The sequence below is a fragment of the Beta vulgaris genome, chromosome 2 (genome assembly GCF_026745355.1).
Source record: "Beta vulgaris subsp. vulgaris cultivar EL10 chromosome 2, EL10.2, whole genome shotgun sequence".
Lineage (NCBI taxonomy): Eukaryota > Viridiplantae > Streptophyta > Magnoliopsida > Caryophyllales > Amaranthaceae > Beta > Beta vulgaris.
In genome coordinates this window covers 55,368,054-55,382,729 of record NC_079203.1, presented here as the reverse complement: position 1 = coordinate 55,382,729, position 14,676 = coordinate 55,368,054, and the positions used below count along the sequence as shown (strand labels likewise).

At 35.6% G+C, this 14,676-nt stretch overlaps 1 protein-coding gene and 1 long non-coding RNA gene across 3 annotated transcripts; both read right to left on the bottom strand.

Moving 5' to 3' along the window:
* Positions 1–278: 278 nt before the first annotated feature.
* On the bottom strand, positions 279–10,996 carry LOC109134463 (uncharacterized). 2 transcript variants are annotated; one of them, XR_008968358.1, is made up of 4 exons: positions 10,740–10,996; positions 7,920–7,991; positions 6,152–6,292; positions 279–562 (listed from the first exon to the last, which is right to left on the bottom strand). It is a non-coding gene; the product is annotated as an uncharacterized LOC109134463 (long non-coding RNA). The 2 variants fall into 2 exon arrangements; XR_002039352.3 differs by lacking the exon at positions 6,152–6,292 and having other exon boundaries at positions 10,740–10,993.
* Positions 9,315–10,740, bottom strand: LOC104903636 (uncharacterized). The gene has a single exon (XM_010691707.4). The coding sequence runs from the start codon at positions 10,587–10,589 to the stop codon at positions 9,987–9,989; it is 603 nt and encodes a 200-aa protein (XP_010690009.1). The 5' UTR covers positions 10,590–10,740; the 3' UTR covers positions 9,315–9,986.
* Positions 10,997–14,676: the final 3,680 nt, after the last annotated feature.

Genomic DNA, 14,676 nt, shown 5'->3' with positions numbered 1-14,676 from the left:
TTTCTTTTTGGGTTTTTTGTTGTTGTTATTCCCACTTTTACTTTTACCTTTCCTGTGCGATTCCAATCCTTGGTTCTCTCCGACAACAATAAGGAAGAACAATAAAATACAGATGAAACGAGGTAGTAAACTTTTAAAATAACGTTACGACTACATAACTTATTAATCAATTTCTCTCTCTAGTCAGTATGACCAAAAATTGCTCTAGTGAAAGAATTCTCTGTCCTTCTATCATCCCTACTTTTTTGTGAAAAAAATTCCCAATTTTTGAATAATACTTGTGAGTTCTAATAGACAATTAGCCTTTTCTTTTTATATTGAGAGTTTCATAATTGTAATGCAATAATAACATTTTGTTTGTGCATTATCATGAAAAACATTACTATCTTTCATTCACTCTCTCTCTATCATTCAACCGCAATGTTGGGCCTGAAAAGGATGAGCCATATCCCGAACCCACGTGCACCTCCCAGTCAGTGGGCCCTCCTTTGTCCAACATAACGCTAGAAAAGACATGGGCCCACCAGGCCCACTACCACTGCTAATTCATACCTTCTAAGATCTGCCAAAAACAAAGGCATAGGCCCATATTAATATATTATTGAATTGTATTAGCAATACTCAGATGCATAGATAGCTATTAGCTGGGAGTGTGGGACCTTTGAAATATGAGAGAGAGATAAAGACATGTGTGTTCCATAAAAATGGATGACATGGATCCCTGATTATTCACACGTTCAGAACCAAAACTTGAGGTTGACCAATTGAACATTAGAAATGAAATGATACTACTTTCTTTTTAGTATTCGCGTCATACTTCCTCCGTTTCGAAATACTCCTTCCGTTTGATAATATAATGCTTGGATTTTATTTTGAGTGTCTTAAAATATTGTTCTTATTTCTATTTTTAATTGCACAATAAAACTATATAGCTATCATTTATTTGCTCCTTAGAAATAGTTTTTTCTTTATTCATTGAACCTAAGGTTAAATCAGTCATATATTTAATGCTCTTTCACCTATTATGCACCATTCTTTCTCCTAGAATCAGTTTTTTTTTTTCCCACAACATCAATTGCTTATCATTCAGGTTTCACTTTTCTCAATTCTCGTAAAAAATGCGAAATAAACACTATAATATGGGACGAAGGGAGTACTTGACACGGTTTGACTTTTTTATTATTCACACTCTCTTTTGACTATGTTTTGTGAATTTTACGTAAAACAAATTATAGTTAGTAGGAATTGAGATCTTGTCATACTCGTCTCGGCATATACTTTCATGATATTACTTTTTATAATTTTCATTTATAGGTAATTAGAGTTATTAATGGTTAAAATCATGCATTCGAAATCATGTCGAGAGAAGCGTGTCAAGTATTTTGAAACAGACAAAATATGTGTTAAACATGTAATCTATGAAAGATAAATTATACTCTAATCGCTTAGTTGTCTAACCCGACGATCTGTGTAATAAAGAACGGAAGAAGTAGTATTAATAATGAGAATAAACCCTAATTTTAAATAAAAGACCAATACTAGAAAACAATCGAGTACACTTTCCCCAAGGCCTAACCTCCCTCAAAAAAAAAAATAGACGTTCCCTCCAAAATCCAATTACACTGGTAGTTTGTTTAATTAAAACGATCTGTGATTTATGCAAATTGAGTTTAGCAAGAAGATTAATTGGGCAACACTAGTACTTGATTGAAAGAATATACTACTCCTATTTTCTCTCTCCTCTGTTTCTTCTTCTTCTTCTTCCTTATAGCTCAAGCTCTCAACTTTCTCATCAATGGATCACTCAAAAACCTTTAATCGTTAAAACCCACTAATAAAATAAGCTTAATGAAACAATGCCCAGAAAAAATGAACCATCTTTACACTATTTTATTGCTTTTTTCTCTCTACCCACCATTACTTTCCTCTGTTTCAGCTGTTTTTCCTCCTTTGAATGGAAAAACTAAAGATGCCCACAAATTGTTGAGCTTCAAATTCTCTCTCCTCAACCCAGAAATCCTTGAAAATTGGCAAGAAAATTCTGACCCATGTCAATTTTCTGGTGTTATTTGCAACAATTCAAGGGTTTCTTCCTTAAATTTCACATCTTTCTCTCTTTCTACTAATTTTTCCTCTGTTTCAACTTACCTTTTCTCTATTGACCTTTTAACTTCTCTTTCTCTCTCCTCCTCTAATATTTCTGGTTCTCTTCAACCTTTCTCTCTCTGCTCTTCTTTTCTTTCAGAAATTGACCTTTCTTTGAACTTCATTTCTGGGTCTTTTTCTGATTTGTCTGAGTTTTCTTCATGTTCTTCACTCACAAGTTTGAATCTTTCCTACAATTTATTGGAATCTTCCAAGAATTTGGGGGATTCTCATTTTGGGATTTCACTCAAAACATTGGATGTTTCTGGAAATCACTTATCTGGAGATCAACTTCTTCCATGGATGTTATCTCAAGGTTGTGAGAAGTTGAGTCACTTGGGTTTGAAAAGGAACAAACTTGAGGGGAGTTTTTCTCTCTCAAACTGTTCAAATTTGGAGTATTTGGATGTTTCCTTCAATAATATCTCAAGTCCTATGCCTAATTTTGGGAAATTTTGCCCTAAATTGAAGCATCTTGATTTGTCTTCCAATAAATTTGTTGGAAACATTGAGATTGCATTTGTTGGATGTAACAGTTTGAGTTCCTTGAATGTGTCTAATAATCAGCTCACTGGTGAAATTCCCTCATTACCCTCTTCAAGTATGGAGTTTCTCTACTTGAGCAACAACCACTTTCAAGGTATGATCCCTCAGAGTTTTGCAGATGATGTTTGCTCAACTTTGGTGGAGTTGGATCTTTCTTTTAACAATCTATCTAGAATGATTCCCACTAGCTTTGAATCTTGCACCTTGTTAGAAGTTTTTGATGTTTCTAACAATGGTTTTTCTGGGGATTTGCCTGTTGATATGTTTTTGGAAATGAAGAACTTGAAGAGATTAAACCTGGGTTTTAATCAATTTGAGGGTACTTTGCCTGATTCTTTCTCTATGCTTAGTAGCTTAGAATCCTTGGATTTGAGCTCTAATAGCATTGCTGGGAAAATCCCATCTGGGATCTGTCGAACACCGGAAGGAAAACTCAGCAACTTGAAAGAACTTTACCTTCAAAACAACTTATTCATTGGCCATATACCACCCACTTTAGGTAATTGCTCTCAGCTTGTTTCTCTTGATCTTAGCTTCAATTACCTCACTGGCAGAATCCCAACTAGCTTGGGTTCTTTAACTCAGCTTAAAGACTTGATTATGTGGATGAACAAGCTTGATGGGGATATCCCATCCGAGCTTATGTACAATCAAGCACTTGAAAATTTGATTTTAGACTACAATGAGTTGACTGGTAGCATCCCCTCTGGCCTGTCCAACTGCACAAACTTGAACTGTATTTCGTTGTCGAGCAACAAGTTGGGTGGAACAATACCATCTTGGATTGGTAACTTGAATAATCTAGCCATTTTGAAGCTTTCAAACAACTCATTTCATGGCGAAATTCCACCTGAGTTGGGTGATTGCAAGAGCTTGTTATGGTTGGATTTGAATAGCAATTTGTTGAGTGGGAGTATTCCTCCTGCCTTACCCAAACATTCAGGCACTATTGGACTTGATGTTCGGAAGAAGTACTGGTACTTGAGGAATTATGGAGGAACCGGGTGCCAGGGCACTGGGAATTTGCTCGAATTTTCTGGGATAAGGCCGGATGCTGTTTATAGAATCCCTACCATGTGCAAATTCCAGCAAATCTACCTAGGTCATACTAGGCCAAACTTTAATAACAACGGGTCCATGATTTTCTTAGACCTGTCTTATAACAATCTCCAGGGTAGTATCCCAAAGGAGCTCGGCACAATGTTCTATCTGTGGATATTGAATTTGGGTCATAACAATCTGTCTGGTGAAATCCCTGAAGATCTTGCAGGGATGAAGAACATTGGTGTTATGTATCTTTCTCACAACCATCTGTCCGGCCCCATCCCGCCATCTTTGGGCAGCCTTTCTTCCTTGACGGATATGGATTTGTCATACAACGAGCTCTCCGGTATGATTCCTGCTACAGCACAATTCGAGACATTCCCGCCTTCTAGATTCCTCTATAACCCTGGCCTCTGTGGGTATCCCTTGCCAACTTGTGATAGACACGCAGGTGCGAATTCATCTCAGCATCAAAAACATGGGAAGAGGAAGGGTTTCCTTGCAGGGAGTGTAGCAATGGGGTTATTCTTCTCTCTTTTCTGCATATTTGGGTTGATCATAGTGGCCATTGAGGTGAAAAAAAGGAGGAAAAAGAACTTTTTGCAGGATAGTTATATGGATTATGGTACTCACTCACATTCAGGCAACTACACAACTTCTGCTTGGAAATTTACCAGTAAACGTGAGGCATTAAGCATCAACCTCGCAACATTTGAGAATCCCCTTCAGAAGCTAACTTTTGCTGATCTTCTAGAAGCCACAAATGGGTTCCATGATGACAGTTTGATAGGCCAGGGAGGGTTTGGTGATGTCTATAAAGCAGTGCTCAAAGATGGGACTGTGGTTGCTATCAAGAAGCTTATACAGATAAGTGGGCAAGGAGATAGAGAGTTCACTGCCGAAATGGAAACCATTGGTAAAATCAAGCACAGAAACCTAGTGCCTCTCTTAGGATACTGCAAAGTGGGAGAAGAACGATTGTTAGTTTACGACTTCATGAAATATGGATCCCTTGAAGATGTCTTACACGGGTCAAAAAAAGCTGGAATCAAGCTGAATTGGGCTACAAGGAGAAAAATTGCGATGGGGGCAGCTCGAGGTTTAGCATTTCTACATCATAATTGCATCCCACACATTATTCACCGGGATATGAAATCAAGTAATGTTTTGGTCGATGAAAAATTGGAAGCAAGGGTATCTGATTTCGGAATGGCTAGACTTATGAGTGCGATGGATACTCATTTGAGTGTTAGCACATTGGCTGGTACACCAGGATACGTCCCACCAGAGTACTACCAAAGCTTTAGATGTTCAGCCAAGGGAGACGTGTATAGTTATGGTGTTGTTTTGCTGGAGTTGCTTACAGGGAAACATCCTACACATTCACCTGATTTTGGTGAGCATAATAATCTTGTCGGGTGGGTCAAGATGCATGCTAAATTGAGAATAACTGATGTATTTGATCCTGAATTATTAAAGGAGGACCCAAATTTGGAAATGGAGCTCTTGCAGCATTTGAATGTTGCCTGTGCTTGCTTGGATGATAGATCATCAAAACGGCCTACAATGGTACAGGTCATGACGATGTTTAAGGAAATACAAGCTGGTTCGGGGATTGAATCTGTGTCCACCATTACTGCAGATGTTGGAAGTTTTAGCTCCTCTGTTGATGTGCTGGATATGAGTATAGAAGAAGTCCCTGAATCTGAAGGAAATTAGTAGTAAGTAGCAATGCCATTTTCTCCCCATAAATTCATTGTAAATTCGCCAAGGATCAGAAGAAAAGAAGGAAGGTGAAGGTGGTGTTGAGGTTTCACAAATCTTTCCTAATTCACTGTAAAATGTTGTAAGCAAAAGTTCTGTCTGTATCTTATAGTGTATGAAGTATATGTAAGTGTTTAGGGTTTTTTGCTTGTTAGTAGATCTGTGACCTTAGTTAGATAGTGATCAAGTGTAGCTTAGTATTTGGAAAAACATGTACACCCCAGTGGTTGGTATGGAGGGCAGATAGGTGGTTAGAATCCGGAAAAAGAAAAGAAAAAAATTTAATAAAATACTTATGTTCAGGTTGGTTTGGTTCATTTCGGATTTCAGGTAAATTTGTCATTTTCGGGTCAAAATCAATTCTCCGGTTGGATAATTCATATTAAATCGGAGAAATTTTTAGGTCTATTTATTTAGGTATAAGATTCCACCAAAAATACGTCTATAATGTGACACCGAAAGTCACATTCTAGAGTTTTAAGTATCTCTATTAGGGAAAGTGCTATTAATGACTAGTTAAAATTAAAATGATCTTCCAATTTAGTCTTAACTAAATTCGGAGTTGGTGAGCAAGCTTTGAAGACTTGCATTATCCCACTTTCATCCACTCAAACCAGCACCATAGTGAAGAGAGTGAAGTCAGAGAACATACTGTATTAATATTGGTAGTCGGATGGATCAAAAATCTGGGAAAGTATTGGTAAGAGCAAGCCATTCTCGCTGATCCTGCCAATTATAAGCTCATTGCCACTTTCGAGACTCGGGAGTAGAAATCATCCCAAGTACACTTCTCCTATTGCCAATTGGTTTTAGGATGGAGTACGATTAGTCATATGTGAAAATTGTCCCCTCCAGATTAAGGGAAAAGGAACACATATTCATACAAAACAACAAGCCAACCCTTAAACAATACTACTATAACAATATAAGCGAAACCCGAACACCAATTAGTCTTACGGAAATGTTGTAGGTAAAGAAGTTACATCATAATATCCCTTCCTCCTCCTTTGTGATTGATAATCAATTCTCCCTGAAAAACGCGTACTCGGCCTTATTTAACATCCTACTTGTAACATTTTGCACTTGAATGTCTGGAGAAGCCTAACGCCACCGAGACTTAAGTTTGTTCCGTGGCTTTTGTGGAAAGATAGGCTGCCAACAAATAGGATGTTGTGTATTGGGAAAATTCTTCCTCCCCCCCCCCCTGTGCAACAGTCATGAGGGATCCTCATTTCACGTAATAAGGGGTTGCTACCATGCTAATCTTGTGTGGAAAATGTCCGGCGTCTCCCATTGATTGGACGGACAATGAGCAGCAAGACTGGATTATAGACAGTAGCATGTGTAATGTGTTACACAAAGAATCAAGGCAGTGTTTGGGCTACTTTATTCCCCTTCATTTTGAAATATGGCAAAATAGAAACTGTTTCGTGTTTGAAAAGAAATCCATTCCACAACCGGATCATACTATTAGAAAAGCTATTTATGTAGCCCGTGATTTCTCCAATTCTTATAAGTCAGTTAATATCGAACCAAAGTAACTTGAACACCGTATCTTCAGAGGCCTCCACTTTTTTTAGATTCATGTTGATGCTTCTTTCCTTGCAAAGAGCTCTTTAACAGGAATGGAGGAGTAATGCGAAATTATATAGAACAGTGGATTGGGGGCACTCAAAAGGCCATATATGCAAAAGATGTCCTCATGGCTGAACTTCTAGCAATCTTGGAGGGATTACGTTATGCTCAGAAGGAATTTCTCAACAATATCATTATCGTTTCGGACAACAAACAGGCCATTTCTTTGATGAACAAGGATAGTGTTGCACGAGATTTCTACTGTCATGTGCTAAATGAACGCAGGGGAGTGGCAAAAGATGTTTCAACCTTTCCAGTTCGTGTTCGAGAAGGAGCAAAATAGGGTGGCAGACGAATTGGCGAAAGATTGTAGGAAAAATGCTAGTATGCTGAATGAAACTAGAGACATTCCCTTTACCCCTAGTTTTGTGAAACTCTTGTAGAGTTGATTGTATGAGGCTATTTCATGGCCATGACTGATTTGTTTTAATGTTAGCCTCTTTCACCTAAAAAAAAATATGCTCCTATATAGAATGAACTATGATTAGCAGAAGTAGTGTAGTTTAAAATATCAACCTCTTTCACCAAAAACTCAACCTCTTTCACCAAAAAAATCAACCTCGTTCACCAAAAAAAATCAACCTTTTTCTGGTTGCTGCCTTGCGTGGTGATGATATATGTATGATCATGAAACTTGGTGAAGGCATTCTAAAAAGTTGTGGTGGTTTCAGTTGCAGGAGTAGTGGGAGCAAATTTTGGGGGCATGGTGCAATCCACTGCAGGTCTCTTCGTAATGAAGGCTGAAAATAAACATTGAAAGTTGAAGCAGAAGGTATTGCACATACCTACATTGCCTGTAATTGCTTTGCCCGGTTTCTTCATCGCTGGTTTCAGGCAATAGCATGCCAGAGCTCCTCCTAGAGACAAAGTGGTAAGATTAGGAGATAAAAATGTCAAAGATAATCATCCAACCAAGCCTTCGTAAAATGCACACATTCACAAGTTTTGTACATAACTATGAGCAGATAACCATAGTAGTCTACTTAGCAGTTAGCTCAATGTAAAATAGTTTGCACGTTAGTCTTTCAAAAGCAATCTATAGTCTTGTATAGTTGGCAAGTCTCTGTCTCTTCACCTTATTTTTCATTTATTTCATGAAAGATAAGTTAAGATAATGGCTAAGAAAAATTCATACAAGGACTAAGAAGTTTAGATGAGGACTGGTAACTTCATATTAGAGAGATTCGGGCGACGAAAACACTATCTATTGTGGTCCTCTCCAGATTAGTATTGATCAGCAAAAATTGGATTATTTCTGTGACAATCAGTTGGAAAAAATAACGCCTTATTGAAGATTATAATAGGATTTTTATTGGAAATTGATCGTTTTGAAGGTATTTTCAACCATGGGAGTGACAGCCTATTATAATTAATTTCCATGGTTGAAAGTATTTGGCTGTCCATCAATGAGCTAGTTTCCTTGTGAGAGAAGAAGATTGGCAAAAACTTGAGAAAATTCACATTACAGAGGATGAAGTTCTTCAGAACATCCAAGGTCACTGGAGTGAGTTATACTATGCTTCCAATATGTTTAAAGTCCACAAAATAATTCTCTGACTTTTGTTATCTGTTGTGCAGAGTCACCATTTCCGCAAAATATACATTTCTCAGTCTGAGTCAAGGGGATGATTGGCTAGTTTTGAGAACGATTCTTCAATTGATGTAGATGTGGCCGAGCTTTACCCAGAAGTGAAGTACACCCCATTGGATGAATGTCTTGATCAATATGCTTGAGGGTTCTGCTAATCCATTTTCAGCTTGCTGAACACATTTTTTTTCCTTCTTTTTTTGGGTCTTTTCTAGTAGAAAGGATAGGGTTTGCTTATCCGAAACTTCCATTTAAATGATTGCTCAAACATTCATGTACGGTGAATGAGAATTAAAAAATTTATGCAAACTTTCTCCAGATTCTTACAGCAAACACAATTTTATACAACCGCCTTAACTCACTTAGCAGAAGCTGGTCTGATTGCTTAACTCTTCCTACTGGACAGAACAGTTTGTATTGACAGACATAATATAAGAATGTGACTTTCATCTGTAATATAAGCACCAGTTTCTTTTGGCATTGTAACTTCATAAAACCATTTTGATGAAACAGAGACGAATTGCAGGATCAGGAACATGCTGTTATTTAAGTTATAACCAAATATACTCAAAGCTCATTGAAACAGACAGTATTGAAGATATGAATATCAAATGCTTTTGTATTCCGGCGTATCAGTCAAAATTGCTGTATTTGTTCCTAAGATTACAACTGTTTTTCTGCCTTCTACGTACAATGTTACATACAACAAACTAGTAAGCCTATGCATTGCTTTGTTTGAGCTTGAATTAGGGTTCTTCATCTCCACTCTAGGCTGAACTACTACCGCAGATTGGCTCCAAAACTTGCAAACGATTTTATGAGTGTATAGGCTACAACCCAGCCAAATTGTGAAGCAAAACTCTTCTGAAAATCATACATCTACTCCCAAATTATCTAATGCAACCAATTTCACCATCTTCAACAATCCTATAACAATTATCCTTCCATTAAACTAACTCTGTAATGTAAAGTACACGAGAATCAAAATAAAAAATAACAACTAAATGGAGAACATCTTCATCGCTAAACAAGACAGAGAGATCGGTATAGGGGATTAGGGCCCAAACCCAGTGGATCTACCAAATCGCCCCCCTCTTACTGGTTTATCGATGAATTGTTTCTTCATTTAGCCTCACTCTAACTCTATAGACTTCAAATGTCATGTATGATGTATCCTCAACCAATAATCTCGATACCCTTTAAAACCCTAAAAAACAAAATCAACCATTACATTGGTAAAACCAAATCAATAATCATCTCAAAACTAAATATCCATAGTCATTTGATCTCCATCATCATTAGGAAGAACTGATTGCTCAAACTCAGCATCCATTATAACCCCATCCATTATATGCACCACCACCTTACCTTTCTTAATATCAATTCGTTCCGCCCTAACCCTATTAACAACCAAAACACCATCAAAACCCTTAGAAATATACAATGTAAACCCAGATACTGAATCATAAGATAAATCTTTCCCACGAGGAAGTAAACCTGCATAAATCTTTCGAGGAATCGCCGAAAAACCTAGTACATGAGAAACAGTTGCATACACATTATCCCACTCTTCCCTTGAAAAACTTTGATTTGCCCTTAATCTCAAATCACGTTCAAAGGCCTTTTCAGAGGGCACAAATACAGTAAATGCAAGATCATTAGGTAACATCTCAATCATCATTTCCCCAAATTTACCCAATTTTTCACCCTTTGAATATCTTCCCTCCATTTTTGAGGATTCAACAATTTTCCCAGTTGATAAATCAGGTAACGTAAACATTGACATAATCACAACAATCATACAACATAATGATACAAGCATTAGCATGATCAAAATTAACTGATTGAATACTTTCCCTATCTTCATATATCTTCAATGGGAACTAAAATCACCTCAATTACAGTAAAAATTAACTTAATTGAGTGCTAAAATTGGTAAATTTAAGCTCCTAAGAAAAATCACAATCAATAATAAACTGAAAAAAATGGTTTCTTTTTTGGATAAATAATACTATACCTGAGTTTGATACAGAAACTGAGCAAAAATAAGTCCAGTTTCTCTCTTCTCCTCGAATTTTGTGAAGGATTTGAAGCATGAAGAAGAGTTTAAAGACTTTGTCTTGAATTTCTGAAGAAAGTGATGTTAAACACGTTCTTCTTCATTATAATTCATAGTATGCGCCGCAAATAAGGAGAAGCAAGAACATCATAAGTTTAATTACATGGGCTTCTAACTCAAACCCAACTTTCTTAGCCATCTAAATTTGGGTACTTCATTTGGTTTTGACACAAAAGATTAGTTAAAAAGACCAAAAAGACTTGGGCTATAGGTTAATTATCCATGATAGCTTCATCAAGGAGATTAGAGGGTTTCATACATAACTAGTTTTTGGCTCGAAATAACTGACTCGGAGTCTTAGACCGTGTTAATATCTATACTAATATATTAAAAGATGTACATCAATAAGTAATTGTGTCATGTGGCGCTATCCTTTAAAGTGTTAACTTCATGTACTCCCCATAGAATAACAAAAGGTTAGAAAATGCATGGTATAAAATTTGATCCTATGACCTCAAGCTTGTATACTAAAGTCTTAACTACTAAACCAAATAATATTTGGTGTTATAATTTCAATGTAAAATAATATTAAATATGGTTGTTGTTTATTTTAGTAGTATGTAATATTGATTTTATGTTTTAAACTCATGTAATATACAAATTTAAAAAGTAACAAATTATGTAGATGATGTTACTTTTTAGTGAAAATTTAAATTATTCCCCGATATAAAGTACGTCTTACAATATTATTTTAGTTTTATCATGGCTTTTCACATTTGTTAATGAACATTTAATCCTTAAGATTTCTATGGTAAACTTTGTTAATAAACATGAGAGACTGAGGCAAAGTCCTATTATCAATTTATGGGGTATAAACTATTTGTTGATAGGCATAAGACTATTAATTTATGGGATTAAATTGATAAATATATGACTTAATTTGATACATGTTACTGGAAAATTTATATAATTTGAGTAACTGATAAATGCCTAAGTTAAACTAATTGATTACGAGGTTAGACTAATATTTGTCTCAAAAATATTTTGGACTGATACGGTTTTACACAAGATTTTTCCTATGATGTATTATCCCTTGAAGGTGTCGTATATTTGTGTGTATGAGGAAATTTCGGTAAGAAAGCTTCTTCATGTAATAAATGACAAAGTGTTGTAACTCTAATTTTCAAGTGAGCAAACAAAAGAGAGTTATATTCAATCTTTAATGCTTTTATATTGTGCCCCTTAAGCTTTTACAAGGTGACTTTAACTACTTCTTACTTCTCACCTAAACGAGTAATTCTTACCAAAAAAAAAAAATTTGACAATAAGTACACACAAGAAATAAAAAAATAACCCATGAATTTTTTAATTTTTTTTGAAAGGAAATAACCCATGAATTTTGACGAGTGACAACAAGTTATCTCATAGCATAGAACATACTTAGGGCCTGTTCTCTTCGGCATAAAACAACTGAACTGAACTGGACTGATTGGAGCTGAACTGAACTGAGCTGAACTGAATTGAATTGAATTGAATGTAATAAATATATAAATAATATTTAAACATAATAATATTTAAACAATAATAATAATACTTAATAGTAATGATATAAAAATAAATAATAATAATAATAATAATAAGAGTAATTAGTAAAATAAATTATACCAACATAATAATAATATTTAACAAAATGGTTATAAAAGAATGGGGCTGAACTGAACTGATTGGAGCTGAATTGAACTGAACTGAGCTGAACTGATTGGAGCTGAACTGAATTGAACTGAACTGAACTGAACTGAAAATAAGCTGGGGAGAACAGGCCCTAAGTGACATAACTATTTATCACTTCACACAAAACTCTTATCTTTATTTCAAAGAATCACAAGTCATAACTATTTACAAAAATTATTAAAAAGGACGGTCTAATTTTAATACTTCCTTCGTTTCATATTACTCGCTACACTTCTCAATTCAAGGACTCCTAGGCAATTTTTGGAGAAGAGAGAGGTAGAGAGTAAAAAGAAAAGGAACCCATGTGGAGGAGAGAGATAGAGAGAGTTTATTGCCCAAAAAAGAAGTGTAGCAAGTAATGTGAAACTTACCATAATGAAAAGTGTAGCGAGTATTGTGAAACAGGGGAAGTATGAACTACATTCGTGAGAATAGTGTGAACTACATTTAATAAGAAAACCTTGCACTTAAAAGGATATTTTAATTTTCTTTTAGACCAATAAGTAGGCAAGGGAAGGAGTTCAGGGAAAATTTCCACCTTTATAAATCACAACTGATGGTCAGAGTGAAATTTGTGAATAGTGTAATATATCAAAGTGTAACAATTAAAATAAAACGGAGGGAGTAGAAACCTAAAAGTTTGGGCACTTCCCGTAAAGATAATCCCTTGTTTCTAGATCATTTAAATTCGAAACGTTTTACAATCTATATGAAGTAGACAAAATAATCCACAAGGTTCTCCATTATGAAATTAGTCAGGACCATTTTGCTAAATCAATTACATCCATCTCCACCAATTCTAATTCCACTGCAATTAGTAAACAATTATTGTTTCCAACTTTCCATTTAATAACACTCGAAACATTCCTTTGAAAATACTAGGATGTTGCATGCCATTCTATTAAGTTTTGCAGGAGATGACAAGAACATACAATCAATAGAAACTGAATTTGTGCACGCGCTACATACAAAATTCGATGAGTTTTTCTATTTTAGATTATGTAACAGATTCTATCATTTTATATAGGTCTTATAGGTACCACCATAATTGCCAAAAAGAGAAACGAATGTATGTACTAAACACCAACGAGTTTGTAAGAACTTGGCTAGCTTTATTCAGGTAGTCTGCCACAGATGTTGAATTTGGACGGCCCAGATGAGATAACAAATGCACGTAACAAAAGTTCTAGAATCTCCAGAGTCATCTCTTGCTCTATTATCTCTTGATTCAGCGAGTTATCCATGACTAGCACAGTAATACCATAATGATACTTTCTTCTTTCTTGCTTGTGAATGAAATGCACCCTTAAGCTTTGTGAGTTTGTTCCTATGTTGTTGATCATCTCCTTTGTTTCTTGGAACAATATCCATCCACCTAAATAATAAAAAGAAAGAGAGGAGAAGAACATACGATTGAGCTGATTCACTTGGTTGCAGGGAAGCAACTTCAATCATAAAGAACAGAAATTTCTAGAAACATTTGAACACAAGAAGGTAACAAACAATTTGCAATTTTTACCTATTCGGAAGATTGCTGAAAAGGAAAGTCGAGTGCAGGAGATCATATGTCCGCAGATAAGTGTTAAAAGATTCACACCAATCATGATAAACTCCAATCAATCCTCGATCAAATATTATGGGAAGTGTATCCACAACATGGAATGGGACAACATTCATCACCCACAACGGCATATTAATAAGTATAATAAGAAAGAAAAGGCAAACAAGAATCTAGTAAGTACATTACATATAGAGGATGAACAACAACTATACTTGAGCACCAAGATATAAATTTTTGGCACTTTTTCTGTCAACTCAATGCAATTGATGCAAACAGCGTTCCAGTACCATAGCCTAGTTCTTCTTATATATGTACGGTGTACGCTAAGAATCGTACTTCATATGTTGAGAAATTAACTAAAATCTCTGCTGCTGTTTTGTGAAATACTCCATGTTGGCAAACATAAAATTAGGATTTATCATCCGCATCCAGAAAGGCAGTTTCATGTCCTCCAAAGTCCACTAACTGATGAGGACATTATCATTCAGCATCTGTGTCAAAAAAACAACTCAAATAATTTAAAGATGATTTTTTTCTAGAATCTTTAATTTGCGATTGAAACAAAGAAGTGAAATCAAGAAAATACCTTATTCTTCTCCTCAA